The sequence below is a fragment of the Lonchura striata genome, chromosome 10 (assembly GCF_046129695.1).
Source record: "Lonchura striata isolate bLonStr1 chromosome 10, bLonStr1.mat, whole genome shotgun sequence".
NCBI classification, from domain to species: Eukaryota; Metazoa; Chordata; class Aves; order Passeriformes; family Estrildidae; genus Lonchura; species Lonchura striata.
The window spans coordinates 13,900,924-13,916,318 of NC_134612.1; the positions used below are offsets into that span (position 1 = coordinate 13,900,924).

Sequence of the window (15,395 nt, forward strand, 5' to 3'; positions counted from 1 at the left end):
GATAAAGTGGAACAAATTTATATTTAGTTATAGGCAAATATACCTGGAAAATTAATTACATAATAGCAAAATGCATCATCCTTTAACTTTTGCCTTTTTTTCTGTCCCCCATCTCTTTTAAATCCAGAACCAGGAAATTCTATTCCAACTGGTCCCATGTGTTTAGTGTTATAAACCCTCCTGTGCTTCATTCACATAGTAATTCAAAGCACAAAATACTAAAAGTTTTGGTTTAAGTCACACTCAGTCATTCAGTACTCTCTTGAGAACTCTCTGAAAGCATTCCCGTCCTAAACAGTCAGGAAATTTCAAGGTTACTATTTCGGCTTTTTTTTTTCTCCGATTGCTTTCTCTACAGTGCTGAAGACTAGTTCAGCACATGGCAGAACTTATCTTCCACATTTGACATGATAGCTTGTGTCTGAAAATGCTGGAAGAATTATGCTGCAAGCATGAAGTTTTGCCATTTAGTGATCCTTTGCACTTTTTTTGCTAACCTCTCCAGATGTAGAAATCCCAGATTATATGTGAAATTATTTGTATGCATATCCAGGTCACACCAAGGAACACACGGGAAGTGCTTTCTGGCAAAGCTCATGTGTAAATGCTTCCTTGTCTACATTCAACGGCTAAAACCTTCAATCTACTTGCTTTACACTCCACCTGCTCTGAAGTAAGACCAAATGTTGAAAAGAAAGTTGTGTCCTTGTACATCACTTAGAGCAATTTCAGTCCAGCAATTAACAACAATCTAGAAGAAAACCAATATTTTTGGTTGGCAGTGTGAAGTCTGCTCAGCAGACCAGTTTAAAGTATTTTGCAATCAGAGATCACTCTGATTGATGTAAACTCAGTAAGTCTGACTGAGTTTACAAACCACAAGTCCATCTGGAACAGTGAGCTCATCTGAAAGTGGGAGAATGTCATAGCTCTTCCCTTCAACACACTTTCCACTGAGATATTCCAAGGGTCTATTTGGTTGTAACAGAGACATATTGTCTACCCATTTTCTCTGCCATTAAGCCAGCTCTCTTTTTTTTAGACATAGTTTGAATTTGTCTAATCAATTTATCATTTTCAGACTTCTCAGTTTGGAAATACAATTCCAAATATGGACTGCAAGCCCAGAGGAAGAGCACTGAAACCATTTGAAAGACCTCTGAAAGAAAAGGTGTTCCACATACAAGTCTGCAACCAAAAGCCTGGGTGACATTTCCTGCCATTTAGGGTTACAATTTGCATCTCTCCAGACAGCCACAACAGCATAAACACATTCACATCAACCATCACTAAAAGAAAATAAATCCAGGACACAGATAAAGCACTGATATTTAGTTTTGCATCTTGGGTTAAAGCATGGTTACCACAGTCATCACATCTGGAAATTACTGAAATCAGCTATGGGTGGAAAACATGACATCTGGAAATTACTGAAATCAGCTATGGGTGGAAAACGTGTTTTTCAGCAGCACTCAATGTTCAGGGTTCTTCCTCCATCCGAGACTGAAGCCCAAAACTGCTGAAGTGTTCTGGAGAAGCAGTTCCAGAAAATCCAGTCTCTTAACAGAAAACACTTGACATCTGGGAGACAAAGATTTAATCCCTGATCTTCCTTCCCCTAGAGCCAAGATATTTGCCCTGCTCAAAGGATGTATCCTTTTTCCTGCAGTGTCCCTGCCATCATTTACCAATATCAAATGGGAACTCAGAGACAATGACTTAATACCCTCCTTCAAGAAACATATAAGAGACCTCAAACGTAGCTCAGAATTCAACAGTGCTGTCAATGAATTCTGACTCTGATCTCTCTACTATTTTGCCTGAAAATTTTGAAAGCTTTCAATGTGAACTTCCATTAAAATGTGCACATCCCACTTAAAAGCTGAGATAAATTACATTTTTAATAAAGTTTTAGAAAATTCCTACCCTGTTCTGTTACTAATATTTTTGAGGGAGGAACAAAAGAGAAACTCCCCCAGAAGAGAAACCCTGAAGACTCTAAGTACCAGGAGGAAAAAAAATATGGAAAACATACTTTTGATAAATAAAACCTCAGAAGTATTTCCCAAATTTCTATTACTTGAACATATTTAATTGCTTTTTGTTTTCTGTCCTAATTCTGTAACAGCTGGCTGAAATCTCATCTGCAACCAAAGCAAAAACAAAGATGATTTTTTCCTTAAAGAAAAAAAGAACTGTAAGAACTCATACCTTACAAAGGCTAAAAAAAAGAAAGACATGGAAATGCCACTCAAGTGTTTCAAGGGACAAAAATGCAGAGAAAAATATTCAGACAACAAGGAGCTAAATCTTCCTTCTCTTTTTCCTTCTTAGTTTTCCTTCCTTTTTATCTCAATTCAGCCCACAAGAAGGAAAGCTGTGCACTCCTGTTTCCCAGTATTGCTCAATTCTAAAAAGTTTTGCAGACTGAACAATTTTGGATCCTTTCCAGCACCTATCCAACTTTCACAAGCACATGAGAGGAAGAAGCAATAAATTAAATGCTTCAATTTTTCCTTATTATGTGCATGAGAAAAGCTGACCAATGTTTGCTGCAAGGCTGTGGGTAAAACTGAATAAAGGTAATTTTCTCACATTTATACTGACATGAGAGAGTCATTTACTGAGAACCTCATTATGATTTATCACCACTTTTTGCTGAGCCAAAAGCCAGGAAAAAGAGAGGTGAGAAAAAAAACTGATCAAACTGCATTATTTACTCCAAAGTATTCTGCTGGAAACAAACTAGACCTTCAATGCTTAAGTGCCCCTCTTTCTATTAACTAAGCCCTGCTAGGCTTCTCCAGTTATATAGACTCAGTGTGAAATGTGCAAGTGAGAAGATCAAATTAATTCTAAATCTACTGGAAACTAACAGAGACACTAAGAGCAGATTTGGAAAAGAAGAGAAAGCAAGTATTTGAGGCAGATAGTTTTGTTCTATCTGTCAGTAATGCAGATAGAGGCAGGAAAAGATGAATTAGAAGACTCAATATCAATCTCTAAATCAGAATAAGTTTGAAGAAATCACTCTTTTCAAGTTATAACCATTGCAGTATTGGTGAGAAATAAATGAGGTTATGATGATCAAAGACAGATTAAGGGCTGAAAGCAAATAATTTTTTATAGTAACTTCCTTCACGTTGAACATCCCAGACTTCCAAGCTAGACTTTTTAAAGACATGTAAAATGTGTTTGTTCCAGTGATGTTCACAAGGGCAGCCAAGCACACCAGGTGTGCAAAGCAAGCTGCAGATTAATCAAATCTTCTTCAGACAAATTAAAAGGAGCCATGGAATTACATCAACATTGTTTACTTGAAAAATTCTACTACTAAGGGTCATACTTTTTGGACAATTCAGTGTTTTGCCATGGTCTCATTCCACACACATTGTACTTCAGGTTTTCTCCGTGTATGTCTTAGAACAGAATCTTTATCAAAGGGACCTTTCAAAACAGGAACAACACGGATCAAATCACATCCATACCATGGATATCATATCACACATATGATTATCTACCTGCCTTTCAAACAGGATTCAAAATGACTTTGTGCAAATATACATGTAAATTACTATATTTTTTTATCCACAGATCAAGCAGGGACCATATATCAAAAGCTTTTTCACTACAAGTCAGTAGGTTCTACCAAAAGATGACATGTTTCCAGGTCTTTGGGTGAGATTTAGTATTACTATACATATTGATTACTCTGAAGGTTCTGTGTTATGTTGTCCATATCACAACAAAGAGCAAAAGGCTACTCCAGAAACTCCACCTCAGTTACATATAACACACCAAAAAAAGTTTGTCAACATGGTACATCTGCTTTAGAGAGTATTAGAAACAGAGAAAGAATGATTTATAAACATATGAATGAGTGCTTAGACTACCACTGGACATCTGCAGCTTTCCTAGAAAGGCAAAGGGAGAAGTTTGTACCTCAGCCAGAAATCAGTTTTCCAATGGCTTCAGCACAACAAAGCCCCATTCAAACAAATTTCCAAGAACACCACAGAGATTCAAGACCTTCACTCCTTCAGCTGAGGCTATGAGCAGCCTATGCTCAACCTCTAAACAGAAAATTGCCTTTTGAAATTAACTTCTCTGCTCTGACACTCAGGGAAGATTCGGTGGAAGGGTGAATCAAAGTATTATCATGGAATGAATCCTGCTGCAGGACCACAGCAAGGTGGTCCTGATCCTGGTGGGATCCTGGGCTGAGAAACTCCATCCTGTGGCTGGTGTACTGGGAGAGCCACAAGCCACTCTGTAGGAGCCAGCTGCAGCACTGAAGAGAGCCTGTGACAGGCAGGGCTGACATGGGATACAAACCCCAAGGTTCAATTTTGGGCACAGAAAGTGCCAGGTTTAAAAGCTAAAGTTTTGGATACTCTTGTAAGGACAAAAGAAAAAAGCAAGACCAAACATAAGATAAAGTCAGTTGCCTTTGTGAGAAATTTCTGCTAGAGCACTTCTGAAGGATATTTCTGCCTCTTTGAACCACAGAAGGAAACAGAATTTGGTCACCTGTACATCCAGGTCAAGTTGTAACCATATGTTTACTTAATTATAATTGTCACTTAAGAAAAAAGAAAAAAAGGTAAGCACTAGAACAACAAAAGAGCAATTGTTAAAAGCATATCCAATGCAAAAATGAAAAAAATTCAGCAGTAAGGTAGCTACTTAAAAAAATACTATGCATTGTCTAGGCCATCATCACAAGACAAGATGACAGACTACTGAAGTAGCCCAAACCAGAGAGATTTTTTCACAGTGATCAACATTGTTGATCAACATCTTTTTATCTTAGAGAGAAACCATAAAACACTTGACAATAAATGTCTTATGTATAGATCTTTTCTACCACAAAAGCTCCCCTTTTCACAGGTGGATATGTAAACGTTAAAGGCACAAAATAATACACATGAAACATGAAAAGATGTGAGTGTATGCATCAATATAACAGACTTATAAATTAGAACCTACATTCCCATGTTCCGGGCTTCTGCTTGACTCAGATTTTCTTCAGGTCCAACAATTTTAATATTTCTGATCATATTCTTGGATTTTTCCCAGAATTTCTTGATGTGCTTTTCATGGTAAACCTCCTGTAATCACGTAAACATTTTTAATCACAAATGTAAGGCACCAATAACTATGAATCATGAACACTGTGTCCAAGAACACACTGTATTCTATGCTAAAGAAACAGATGTCAAACAGTGTTTGAAGACATTCCAATATATCTGTCATTTAAATGAACCTCCTCTGTCCAAAACTTTAGGAACATAATCCAACACATCAGCAATATTACTCAAAGCTGTACAACAATGCAAGATTCAAAACCTATCTATGCAGTATTTTTCAGGATATTTATGTTACAGTCTTTAAAACCCATCCTACAACCCCAGTGGCATGCATTTTTTATGCCTCTCCAGAATGGCTTTAGAGAGGAAGCTGAACCTGTACCAAATTGTACAGGCACAGCCATTGTTTCTTTAAAATGCAGTCCCACTGATTGTTCCTTTAATTCCTATTTACCCTCCTCCTTACCTTTGTATTTATCTGTGTTTGAGAGCTCTCAGCTGCACACAATCCTGCCAAACCAGTGCCCCCATTGTAGCTTTTGCCTATTATGGCTGACATTACAATAATTGAAATATTGGATAGGGGTTTTCCCCCTCTATAATAAAAAGCTGTTCGGTCTTTATATTCCATTTCAAACACCACAAAACTTTTGGCTGAAGCTACAAAACCTCCATAGCCTACAATTCCCATGTGCCCATCACATTTATACCCTCAAAATCCCTGTATAAAACCACAGTGAACACTTTAGAGATAAGCTCTACTTCTATTACTGATCCCCTTTTTGCTATCATATCAACAGCAATGCATGCACACTGAGGAGGGGTACAACTAAATTTTACTCCCATTTCCCTTCCAGCCTCATTTTTTTTCCAAAAGAATTGCACACATTTGACACCTCACTCATTAAAATCACAGAATCACAGAATGATTTGGGTTGGAAGGGACTTTAAACATCATCTCCTTCCAGCCCGAGAGCTTCCATTGAACCAGGCTGTCCAAAATAGCAATACTGACGGAAGTCACTGGAGGAGTATCAACAATGCCAGATCATTAGGTAAATAGCAGGGAGTATTCAAAAGCATCTTATCTGCAGTCAAAATATATCTGAACACACCAATCTTTCCATGGGACCCAGCAGGAACACCAACAGAAACAAAAACACACTGGGGTATCAGCAAGATGTAAAACAGGTCCCATGTCAGCTATCATGTGGCAGTTGTTAATAATTTGGTATCACTGCTGAAGTGGTCAGCAGTTGCCCAGGTGGTCATTGCAGGCCCCTTCCAACTGGAACTGCTCTGTTATTATTTTACTCTATTGTTTTATATCAGTCAGTACTTCCTCCAGAAGCATACACTTCAAAATAATTTTTCTTTTCATTAGTAAAATAACCTAAGCAGTTTCTTTGAATAGACTTCAGTAAGTCCTGACACAATTTCTTTCCCAGTTCTGCATACTAAACTCAGAAGGATTATCTCTTCCTATGCATTTTAACCGTGTTCTTATTTCAAATCCATATACTCCACACTTTGATTCATTGCATAATTTCCAAAATTGAAGCTTTGTACAATGTAAGTCATACTTACATTATTATGAACGAAGATACTGAGTGCCTCCCGTGGGTAGTCCAGAGTCAACAGTCTGTCTAAAAATTTAGGTAGGAAAGGAGTGGGTTGTTCAATGAAAACACCAATTTTTACTCTTGGATATTCCTAAAAAAAATGATATTTTGATACAACCAATAAGACTTGCCTCTTTTCTAAGATTAGTTATAGTAAAGAGCAATTAATGTAATGTAGTAAACTTAGTCCACACAGCTTTCAAGCAATCAAAACCAGTGTGCTCAAAAGTCCTATGCACCCCATTTATTTTCACTGGCTTCACAAAATAAGCAAAGATAATGGATCTAATATTGGTATGAAACTATTTGTACTACACCTAGAACACAATGGCAATTTTTTTTTTTAAATAAGATACAGACACAGATTACCTTTACAAGAAAATATAGGGGAGAGCAGTTTTTAAAGAAATACTTAAAGAATAAATACCGCAAAATATTTTACTCAGCTGTACTTTAAGCCAAAGACTGCAATACCCTTCCATCAATGTATATGCATTATTTCTCCCCATTCATTTTAACTGGGCCCTGAATTCCTTCCCTGCTCACTCATCTTAGAAAGATCTTTAATAAACTAACAGAGCTGCTATCCTTACATCCAAGAATACTGAACTTTCATGGACCTTATTTTAGAGAAAATTCACATCTTTTGATGGTATTTGGCTGTTTTGTATGTGCTTGATAGAGATCATGAGATCATGACCACTAAAAGAAACAGACAGCACTTTTAGTCCTGACGTGTATTACTGCAGTATGCGAGACAAAAAAAATTAACCTTCAAAGGCCTCAGCTCCTACACAAAGAAATACACTGACTAAAAATTATTTCCACCTCTAAACCAGACAATTACTATAAAAATCTAATCCATTACAAGGCTCAGAGAGAAACCTTATATGAGCATAAAAGGCTGCCAGCTAGCTCTTTAAACAGGCCAACACCCACTTGAGAAGTGTCTGGATAAAGCATCAACACATGCTGAGGTTTCACAGTGTCAGTGTCTACATGGGAACCCAGAAACAGCCAGTGTTTACTCTGACCCCTCCTGCTCACAGCTGCATCTGCAAACCTCATAAGGACTGCTGGGAAAGCACAGCCACACAGACACCCCAATAACTCCAGAACAGCTACCAGCAATGCACTGATGTGGCTCCAAGAAAGCCCCTGTGCCCCTCTCTGCTGGGGCTGTCACAGGCACAGGTCCCACTGCTGGCCAGGGACAAGGAAAGCTGAGCACACTGAGCTACCAGTGCTACAACTGCTGCAGTCATTGTACTTTGTACATTTTTCTAACTCAGGGTCATTCTCCCCTTGTTCTCCAGGGGAAAGAGAAAGAGGTTCAGGCTGGATGTGCCAAGGCTGTGGGGACAATGAGGAACTCCTGACACTGCTTCATTACACTGAAATGTGAACCACTTGGCTCTACACTGAAATCTCAGTGTGACCAAAGCACAGTGGTGTTTAAAAAATTAGGGTTAAAAATTCCTGTAAACTCCTCAAAGCAAAGAGTTCATCAATTCAGACCTTGGTTTACCACAAGGAGTTGTCACTGCATAATCTGAATCTAGGTCACAATGAGCATTTTGAAATCAGAAGTTGCCTCTCACCAAAGCCACTTTGGGAATACCCAATCTGCACCCAGATGTTACATTTTCTCTGGCAGATTTTCTCATTTTCACTGAGGTCATGTATTTGTGTTTAAAAGTTTACTTTTTAATAAACAGTAGTTGAGTGTAAGACAATTTCTGGAAGAAATAAAGGACAATGTCTCAGTACAATTGCACAGAGCAAAGTCCAAGATCTTTTGCCACAAGACTTGCCAGTGAAATAAGAGGAGTGAGATCATCCTTTTCAGCCACATTGGAAAGTCTCCACACCAGTAAGAAGCTTTAGAATTCAAAAGCATTTCTACAACAAACTTAATTTAGGCTTCAGAAAAAAAGAACAAAACAAAACCCCTTTAAGAAAGTAGCAAAAATTTGCACTTATTGTGTCCAGGTGTTGTCTTCAACTTATTTTCCATTATGCTACTTCTACCTGAATTTGGGGGCGGCACAGGCTGCTGACATTACCAGAAGAGAGCATTTACTGAGTTTTCCCACACCTCAGCCATGATTGCAGCCCAGGAGATCCTGTTTCTGCCAAAAGGACAAGAACCTCTGAGCTCCTTTGCAGGCAATCCCAAAAAACAAGCAAAATCTTCAGAAGACATGAGTGTATAAATGCAGCCAGTTAAATAAAACAGTATTGAGAAAACTATTAGAGGCACAGAACAGGAACTGCTCTTTTCACTGAAAATTTCTCATTAAGTAGCAACCAGACTGGCCTGAACAGAGAGCACGTTCAGAAAACGAAATCCTGCTGGTGCTTAGAAATGCCCGAAGTAAACACTTCCAGTGAGGCCAAGGAAAAGCCTTGTTATTTCTTCTGGCAGAGTGAGTGAGGCATGAAGTCCAAAGAATGCATTACAGTAAAGAAGACACATTCCAAGTAGATGTACATAAACTATAGGAAGCTATCCAGTAAATCATTGTGTCGCCCTTACTGGCTTTAAGACTTAACTTCTCCAAAACCATGTCTTAATTATGAGCACCATTGGAAAAAACTTTTTGACAACATCTTTTCTTCAGCTAAAATTTATGATGGGAGTGCAAGCACTAATTATAGCACCATTCAAATATTTATCTTAAAAGCAAAATTAAAATTTAAAACCAGAGAAAGAATCTCAAAGTTACTAAAATTCGAGCAATAACTTTTTTAGTTTATATACCAGTCCATTAGCTACTTATTGCCCAGAAATTCTTTCACTTTTTCCTTTCATTACAAAGATAGCAAGCCACTATTTCTTTCATGCTATCATCAACGTGATTTTCTAAGACCTGTTCTCATTCAAATCTCCAAAACAGAAGAGAAATTAAACATCTGCTGGAAAGATCCTGTTAGACATAATCAGAATTTACTTTTTCATCCAAGTCTTATAATTCTACGTGGTAGGGCTCAGTATTTACTTGCCACAAATTTACTCTGTACAAGCTGAAATATTTACAGAGATATGAAAGACATCATGTTTGGAGTGGAAGAGCCAAAGCTGTCAAGTACTGTATAACATGTGTATTGTCCTCTACAAGTTTTGGACTGTTTAATCTCAGAAAATAGTTATTGGAACCATGTTAGTTGACTATTAAACTCTATTTGCAACAGAAGTTGTTCAAATTATGCATATTGACAGTTTTGTAGGTCAAAAAATCTGAAACATCCAGGGTTTTTCTACCTCTTCCAAAATTCTGATTATTCTCTAGAACCTTGCGCAATTCAAAAATTGTTCATTCACCCTCAGTGAATAGAGGTGAAAACATGGAGGGCTTCTGGGGATGGCATCATCTTCAGTGATACTGTGCAAAGCTATATTAAAACACATGGAAAAAAATATTCCTGAAAGTAGTAAAACATAGTGCATGAAGTCCCTTGGCCTCAGAAATCACTGAACACCTATCAGCTGCAGCCAAAAGGGATTCCAGTGCAGTATACTCTTACCTTTACTGCTGACAGGTCTAGTAAGTCCAAATCACAAACACTGCAGCCAGTTTCCCGTGTCCAAGCATTAGGAATATAGTTTCCCAAATAATTCAGCTGAATCTGAAACATAAATGAACAATTCAAGTTAATGAAAGATGCATGCAAAAGATGATCTGTACCTTTCAAACAATTTGGGTTTACTCATTTAATCACTTGTAACTAAAGGCAACTGACAGGAAACAAAGATAAAAAAAGCAGGTAAAAACTTTACCTTATTCTTTTTGTTGACAAAATAGAGATTACATATGTGCCATGAAGTCTAAAAGAATAAGTGCTTCATAAAAATGACATGCACTTTGGGTCAAAAAAGTAGTACACATCAGAATATAAAAATTTTGTATGCATTTCAAGAAGTGTATCTAACCAATGCAATTTACTAATCTGCAGATTGGAGATATTAGGTACAAAACAGAAGTATCTCATTAATAAAAAAACTTTTAACTATTGCGAGTGAATTCTGGGAATATTTTTTATGCTAGTTTATTTACTAACTAGAGAAAACTTTTTGCCTAATATATTATTGTCCTTTTGATTCTATTCTGAGTTTAAAACAGAACAATTTAACCACACAGACAAAGTGATGGATAGCAAAAGTTTCCTCTTTGTTGTTTTAAAACATCAGTACAGGCAGAGGTGAAGCTGGTTTTTTTAATGCAGCATAATTCTTGGATTAGTATAAGAAGTTCCATCCTAAGATGTTTGCCCAACTGTAAAATATAGAACCTTTATTTTATTGGCAACATGTCAGCAAAGCCAATGATGACTGAATTTGAGGATTGAATTGAGGCAAAAATTGAAGGAATTAGTCATACCTTTCACCCCTACTGAGTAGATATAAGGCAAACAGATAAAGGCATCATTATATTCACTAACTCCAAAATCAAAATACAAGTATAAAAATAAAGAAGCAGCAGGCCCTGGGTTCCCCTGGGAACTTTACTTCATTCTCCTGAAAGGCATTTTTGTGAAAATAAGGAGCTACAGTAAGGAACATTTACTCAGATGAAATTAGAAAGAAGCCTTGTTCAATCCTTTGGCCAACAGACACTACTGTAAACATGCACCTTTCACTGCTTTGCACAGAACAAAGAGATGCAGCTGCCATATGACCAAAACACAGCCATTTCTCTCTGAGAAGCTGTGCAGGGACCTCTGAACCACTGAATCCTTGCACATGAACAGAATCTGTCAAAAGAGCTGTTTCACAGGGCACACAGGGCTCTACCATGTGCCCACAGCTGACAAGCCATGGGCACATTGACAGCAGTGATCAGTGACACTGAAGGCAATGGCAAAAACCTGTACCTAGACAGATACACAGAGACTTCCTCTTTTGCCTAATGCAATGCATTTTTTATATATGTGTATACACAAACCTGGCTCTAGGGTAGGAACAGATGTGTTACTGTTTTATATCCCAGTCCACCACTCTTGGCTAGATTATCCTGCCCACCATTGTTCTCCCTGGCATTTAATAACCAGATGGACATTCTTCACTAGCTTCAAGAACAGCTCTGTGTTGGTGAACTAATTAACATAAGCTTACTTGCTTCTAATGCCCCACGCTATGATGAATTTGGGAGCAAAATGAGTTGTTTCAGCAGCAATATCATGTTACAGTGACAGAAGAATAACACGAATTCAAAGGGGTTTTTTTATCCCCTCAATTACTAATAACATTAAATGGAAATGTGCACTGGTGGTGTGCTATGACTGTTTCATACTCTTCTACCATTTTATTTTTTGCCTTCATGGATGTTTTGGTTTTATATGAAAATAAAACCAAACTGTCACTCACTTTAGTTGGACCATTTCCATGAATGGTGACTGGTAGGGTGTCGTACATTGAATTCCTTGCTCTTGCTTTTCCTTCTTCAAATTTCAAAAGGACTTCATCTGCAAATCAACAAAGCACTACAGTAAGTTCATAAAAAAAGCTAAAATTGCAGAGTTTTTAAGTTCTTGCTGATACAATATACCTGGCTGTTGCTACCACTGTCAGTATTATTTATTTAGAAGCTTTTGTTCACTTTTTTTAACTAGAGCTTGAATTCTAAGCTCCTTATGATAAATAAGGTGACATCAAGCTTCATAGTTTCTCATCAGCAGCTTCAGTATTGGAATAAAATATGCTTTAAAAATAATTCTAATTTAGTGCAAATGCTATTTATAGAGAAATCAGTTATTTCAGATATGATCCAACTACAAAATGTTCCAAAATTGGAGGTCAGGTGTAAGAAAGGAAGTTTTTTTCCATTTAAATTCATGACAGTTAGATAAAGGAAATTTTACATTCTACTTCACTATGTATTGCTGTATGCTTGAGAACATCTAAAATGCAATTTTAATTACTAATCTTACCCCTGTAATTAATTTTTGTAAAGGTAGATAGAAAAATTATCCTTAGTTCTGCATTTACTGCCAACTTCATTTATTTAAAACTATTTTTTCCATTTTAAATCAAACATTTTACAATCAGAGAATTCAATTAATAAACAACCCAAAAGACCTATAACTAATCTGGTGATTAGGTTTACCCATCAAAACACTTCCTTAAAATAAGCACATGTCTAAAGAACTACATTCATGGTTAAGCAAAAAAAGAAGTGTTAATAACAGTTAATGAAACACACAATGTGTCAATCATACACTTACCAACAGCTCCATTTAGGGTTTGGAAAATTGCACATTTGTGGTCCAAAGTAATGTTAATGTGTTCCTGAAATCAAAGCACCAAAGCTGTTGAGGCATTCTAAAAGCCAATGTTTTTACAGTAACACTGTAATTATACCACAGTGGCAGCAAGAAATCAGGGAAAATGTGTTCTTCAAATTGCAGTATTTTTATGTGTTCTCAAGTTGTGCAGTTCTATAGTAATCAGTTTTGCATATGCAAAAGCTTTAAACTTGAAGGATAAAGGTCATAACTCTCCACAGGAACTGCAATTTAGCACTATAAGCCAAAGAAAATTTGTGTCTTAAAAACAAAATTATCAAGTCTTGGCCAAGAAACAAAACATGATGCGTTTCAGACTCACAAAAATATAAAAGTCAAATTTAAGTATCATGTCAGAATAGAAAACACTGGCGGTTAAAGCATGTTCCCAATGTTGTATTACTAATCCTAGCTAACTTTAAATACCCTGTTTTACCATTTTTAAAATTTTGATTCAAGTATGTTGCATTTAAAACACACTTAAAAACAGATGATGTCCTTTGTTTTGGTCTTCCAAGATTTTTCTTACACATTCTATAACAGTGAACATATTATTACTATACAAAGAATCAGTGGTGATGTATAGCAAGCACCATGGAACTGTTTTGAATCCTGGTGCAGCAGTGCTCTGCACAGATACACAGTTTTGGTCTAGAAGACAATTCACTTAGACAAGTAACTACATTACTTCTGACTTGGATGCAGAATCAGCTTTAATATCTCTACACCTTGTCTCTTCCATTGCATGCCTGGCATCTGACTGAACTTGCATGTAAGCAACTCAAACATTAAAGGCTGGAAGGAATTTCATGTGAGGAGCAGCTGAGGTTTGCCTAGAGGAGCAGGCTGAGGGGCCACTCCATGCTCCCTGCAGCTTCCTGAGCAGGGGAAGGGGAGAGGGAGGTGCTGAGCCGGTGAGAACGGTGCAAAGCTGCACCAGGGAAGGTTCAGACTGGACATTAGGAAGGATTTCTTTATGACCAGCATGGTCAAACCCTGGATCAGTTCCTAGAGAGGTTGTCCATACCTCCAGCCTGTCAAGTACTTAAAAAGCATTTGGGCAATGAGCTTAGTAACACTCTGGCTGATACTGGTTAGCCAGTCAGACTAGATGATCACTGTAGGTCCCTTCCAACAGAAATATTCTCCTCTATTTCTGAACCTGTATCCAAACAGACCTGACTTTCCATTAAGTTATGCCAGAAACAACATGTACATATTTCAAAAATTTTGTATCTGCCTTAAGTATACAAATTACCAAAATCCTTCTCAAAATTCTTCTGTATCAGCTTCTAAAGTCTTTTCGCATCAATAGCCCACTGTTTCCAGCATCAGGGACACACCTCTAACACCTATCATGCTTTAATGCTGCAACTCAGCAGAGAACTTTGTTAAGTGAGGACACAGAGAGGTCTTCACCAAAAATTTACAATGCAGCTTTATTGAACGTATTTGCACAGAAAGCTGAAGGCAGGATCTGAAATGGCAGCAAGCCAAAGTATAAAACACTGGATCAGCAAGTAGTTCAGTGACACCCTGGCAAAATGCCACATTCTCTGGCCATCAAACTGCCAAGTACATGGGACCCTCATTGAGATAAATGTGTCTGATCATATACCTCAGAGCTGTTATTTCTAACAATGAAGCACAACCTGCCTGGTCTGAAGACAGCCTGAAATAATATATCAAGTTGTGACCCTTTAGGAGCCTGTTCATCATTCCAGCAGTAGGAACCTCAGGAAAACAAATAACTGTCAACATGGCACTCCAGCATAGACAGCATTCCTTGTCTTTTCATCTCCTGGTGTTTTATGAGGAGCAGCATGTTATTTCAAGCAAAAAGAAAAAAGAAAGGGAGTTACTACCTACCCTTGCCAATGGGTCAACATAGATTTTGGTGTAAAACAGCTGGTCATCATCATTATCCTGCAGATTCCATTGCTGCACAATACGATTTATGGATGGAGCATAACCAATGAATCCTGCAACATCACACACACATAGGTTATTTCCATAAAAAAGCACTACCCTGCCAACACTGTCCAACAACCAGGGAGATCATTCTGAGTGCTGCCAGCAAAGAAAAAGTATGAAATTTATGAAACTTGGCTCAAAATGCAATCTTGTTCCTGAGGTATGTAACAGGTCTGTTTCAAAAAGTTAATAATTATTGGCTATTTTTATACTAATGGTATTTTAAGGAAAAAAATAAATCAGACCTGCCCAGGATGATTGTGAGAATGCCAAAGCATGATATCAGACTCTCACTTTCCCAAGAAGCCCATCTGTGGAAAAAGTTTCATTTTCATGAATCACTTTAACTGGCAGAGACGTCTGAATCTAATGCTGCCAGAAATACAATGAGAATTCAACTCAAAACCAATATACACCAAAATAA

The 15,395-nt window shown here is 37.4% G+C and overlaps 1 protein-coding gene across 2 annotated transcripts in view; it reads right to left on the reverse strand.

Annotated features, from left to right (window-relative positions):
- Positions 1-15,395, reverse strand: part of PLOD2 (procollagen-lysine,2-oxoglutarate 5-dioxygenase 2) — a 50,053-nt gene that overhangs the window by 11,557 nt on the left and 23,101 nt on the right. For both annotated transcript variants that reach the window (XM_021536914.3, XM_021536913.3), the window contains exons 5-10: positions 14,867-14,979; positions 12,938-13,001; positions 12,081-12,178; positions 10,241-10,342; positions 6,678-6,803; positions 4,990-5,111 (exon numbers count right to left, since the gene is read on the reverse strand). In XM_021536914.3, coding sequence (XP_021392589.2) covers positions 4,990-5,111; positions 6,678-6,803; positions 10,241-10,342; positions 12,081-12,178; positions 12,938-13,001; positions 14,867-14,979 — 625 coding nt within the window. The remainder of the gene's footprint in view (positions 1-4,989; positions 5,112-6,677; positions 6,804-10,240; positions 10,343-12,080; positions 12,179-12,937; positions 13,002-14,866; positions 14,980-15,395) is intronic.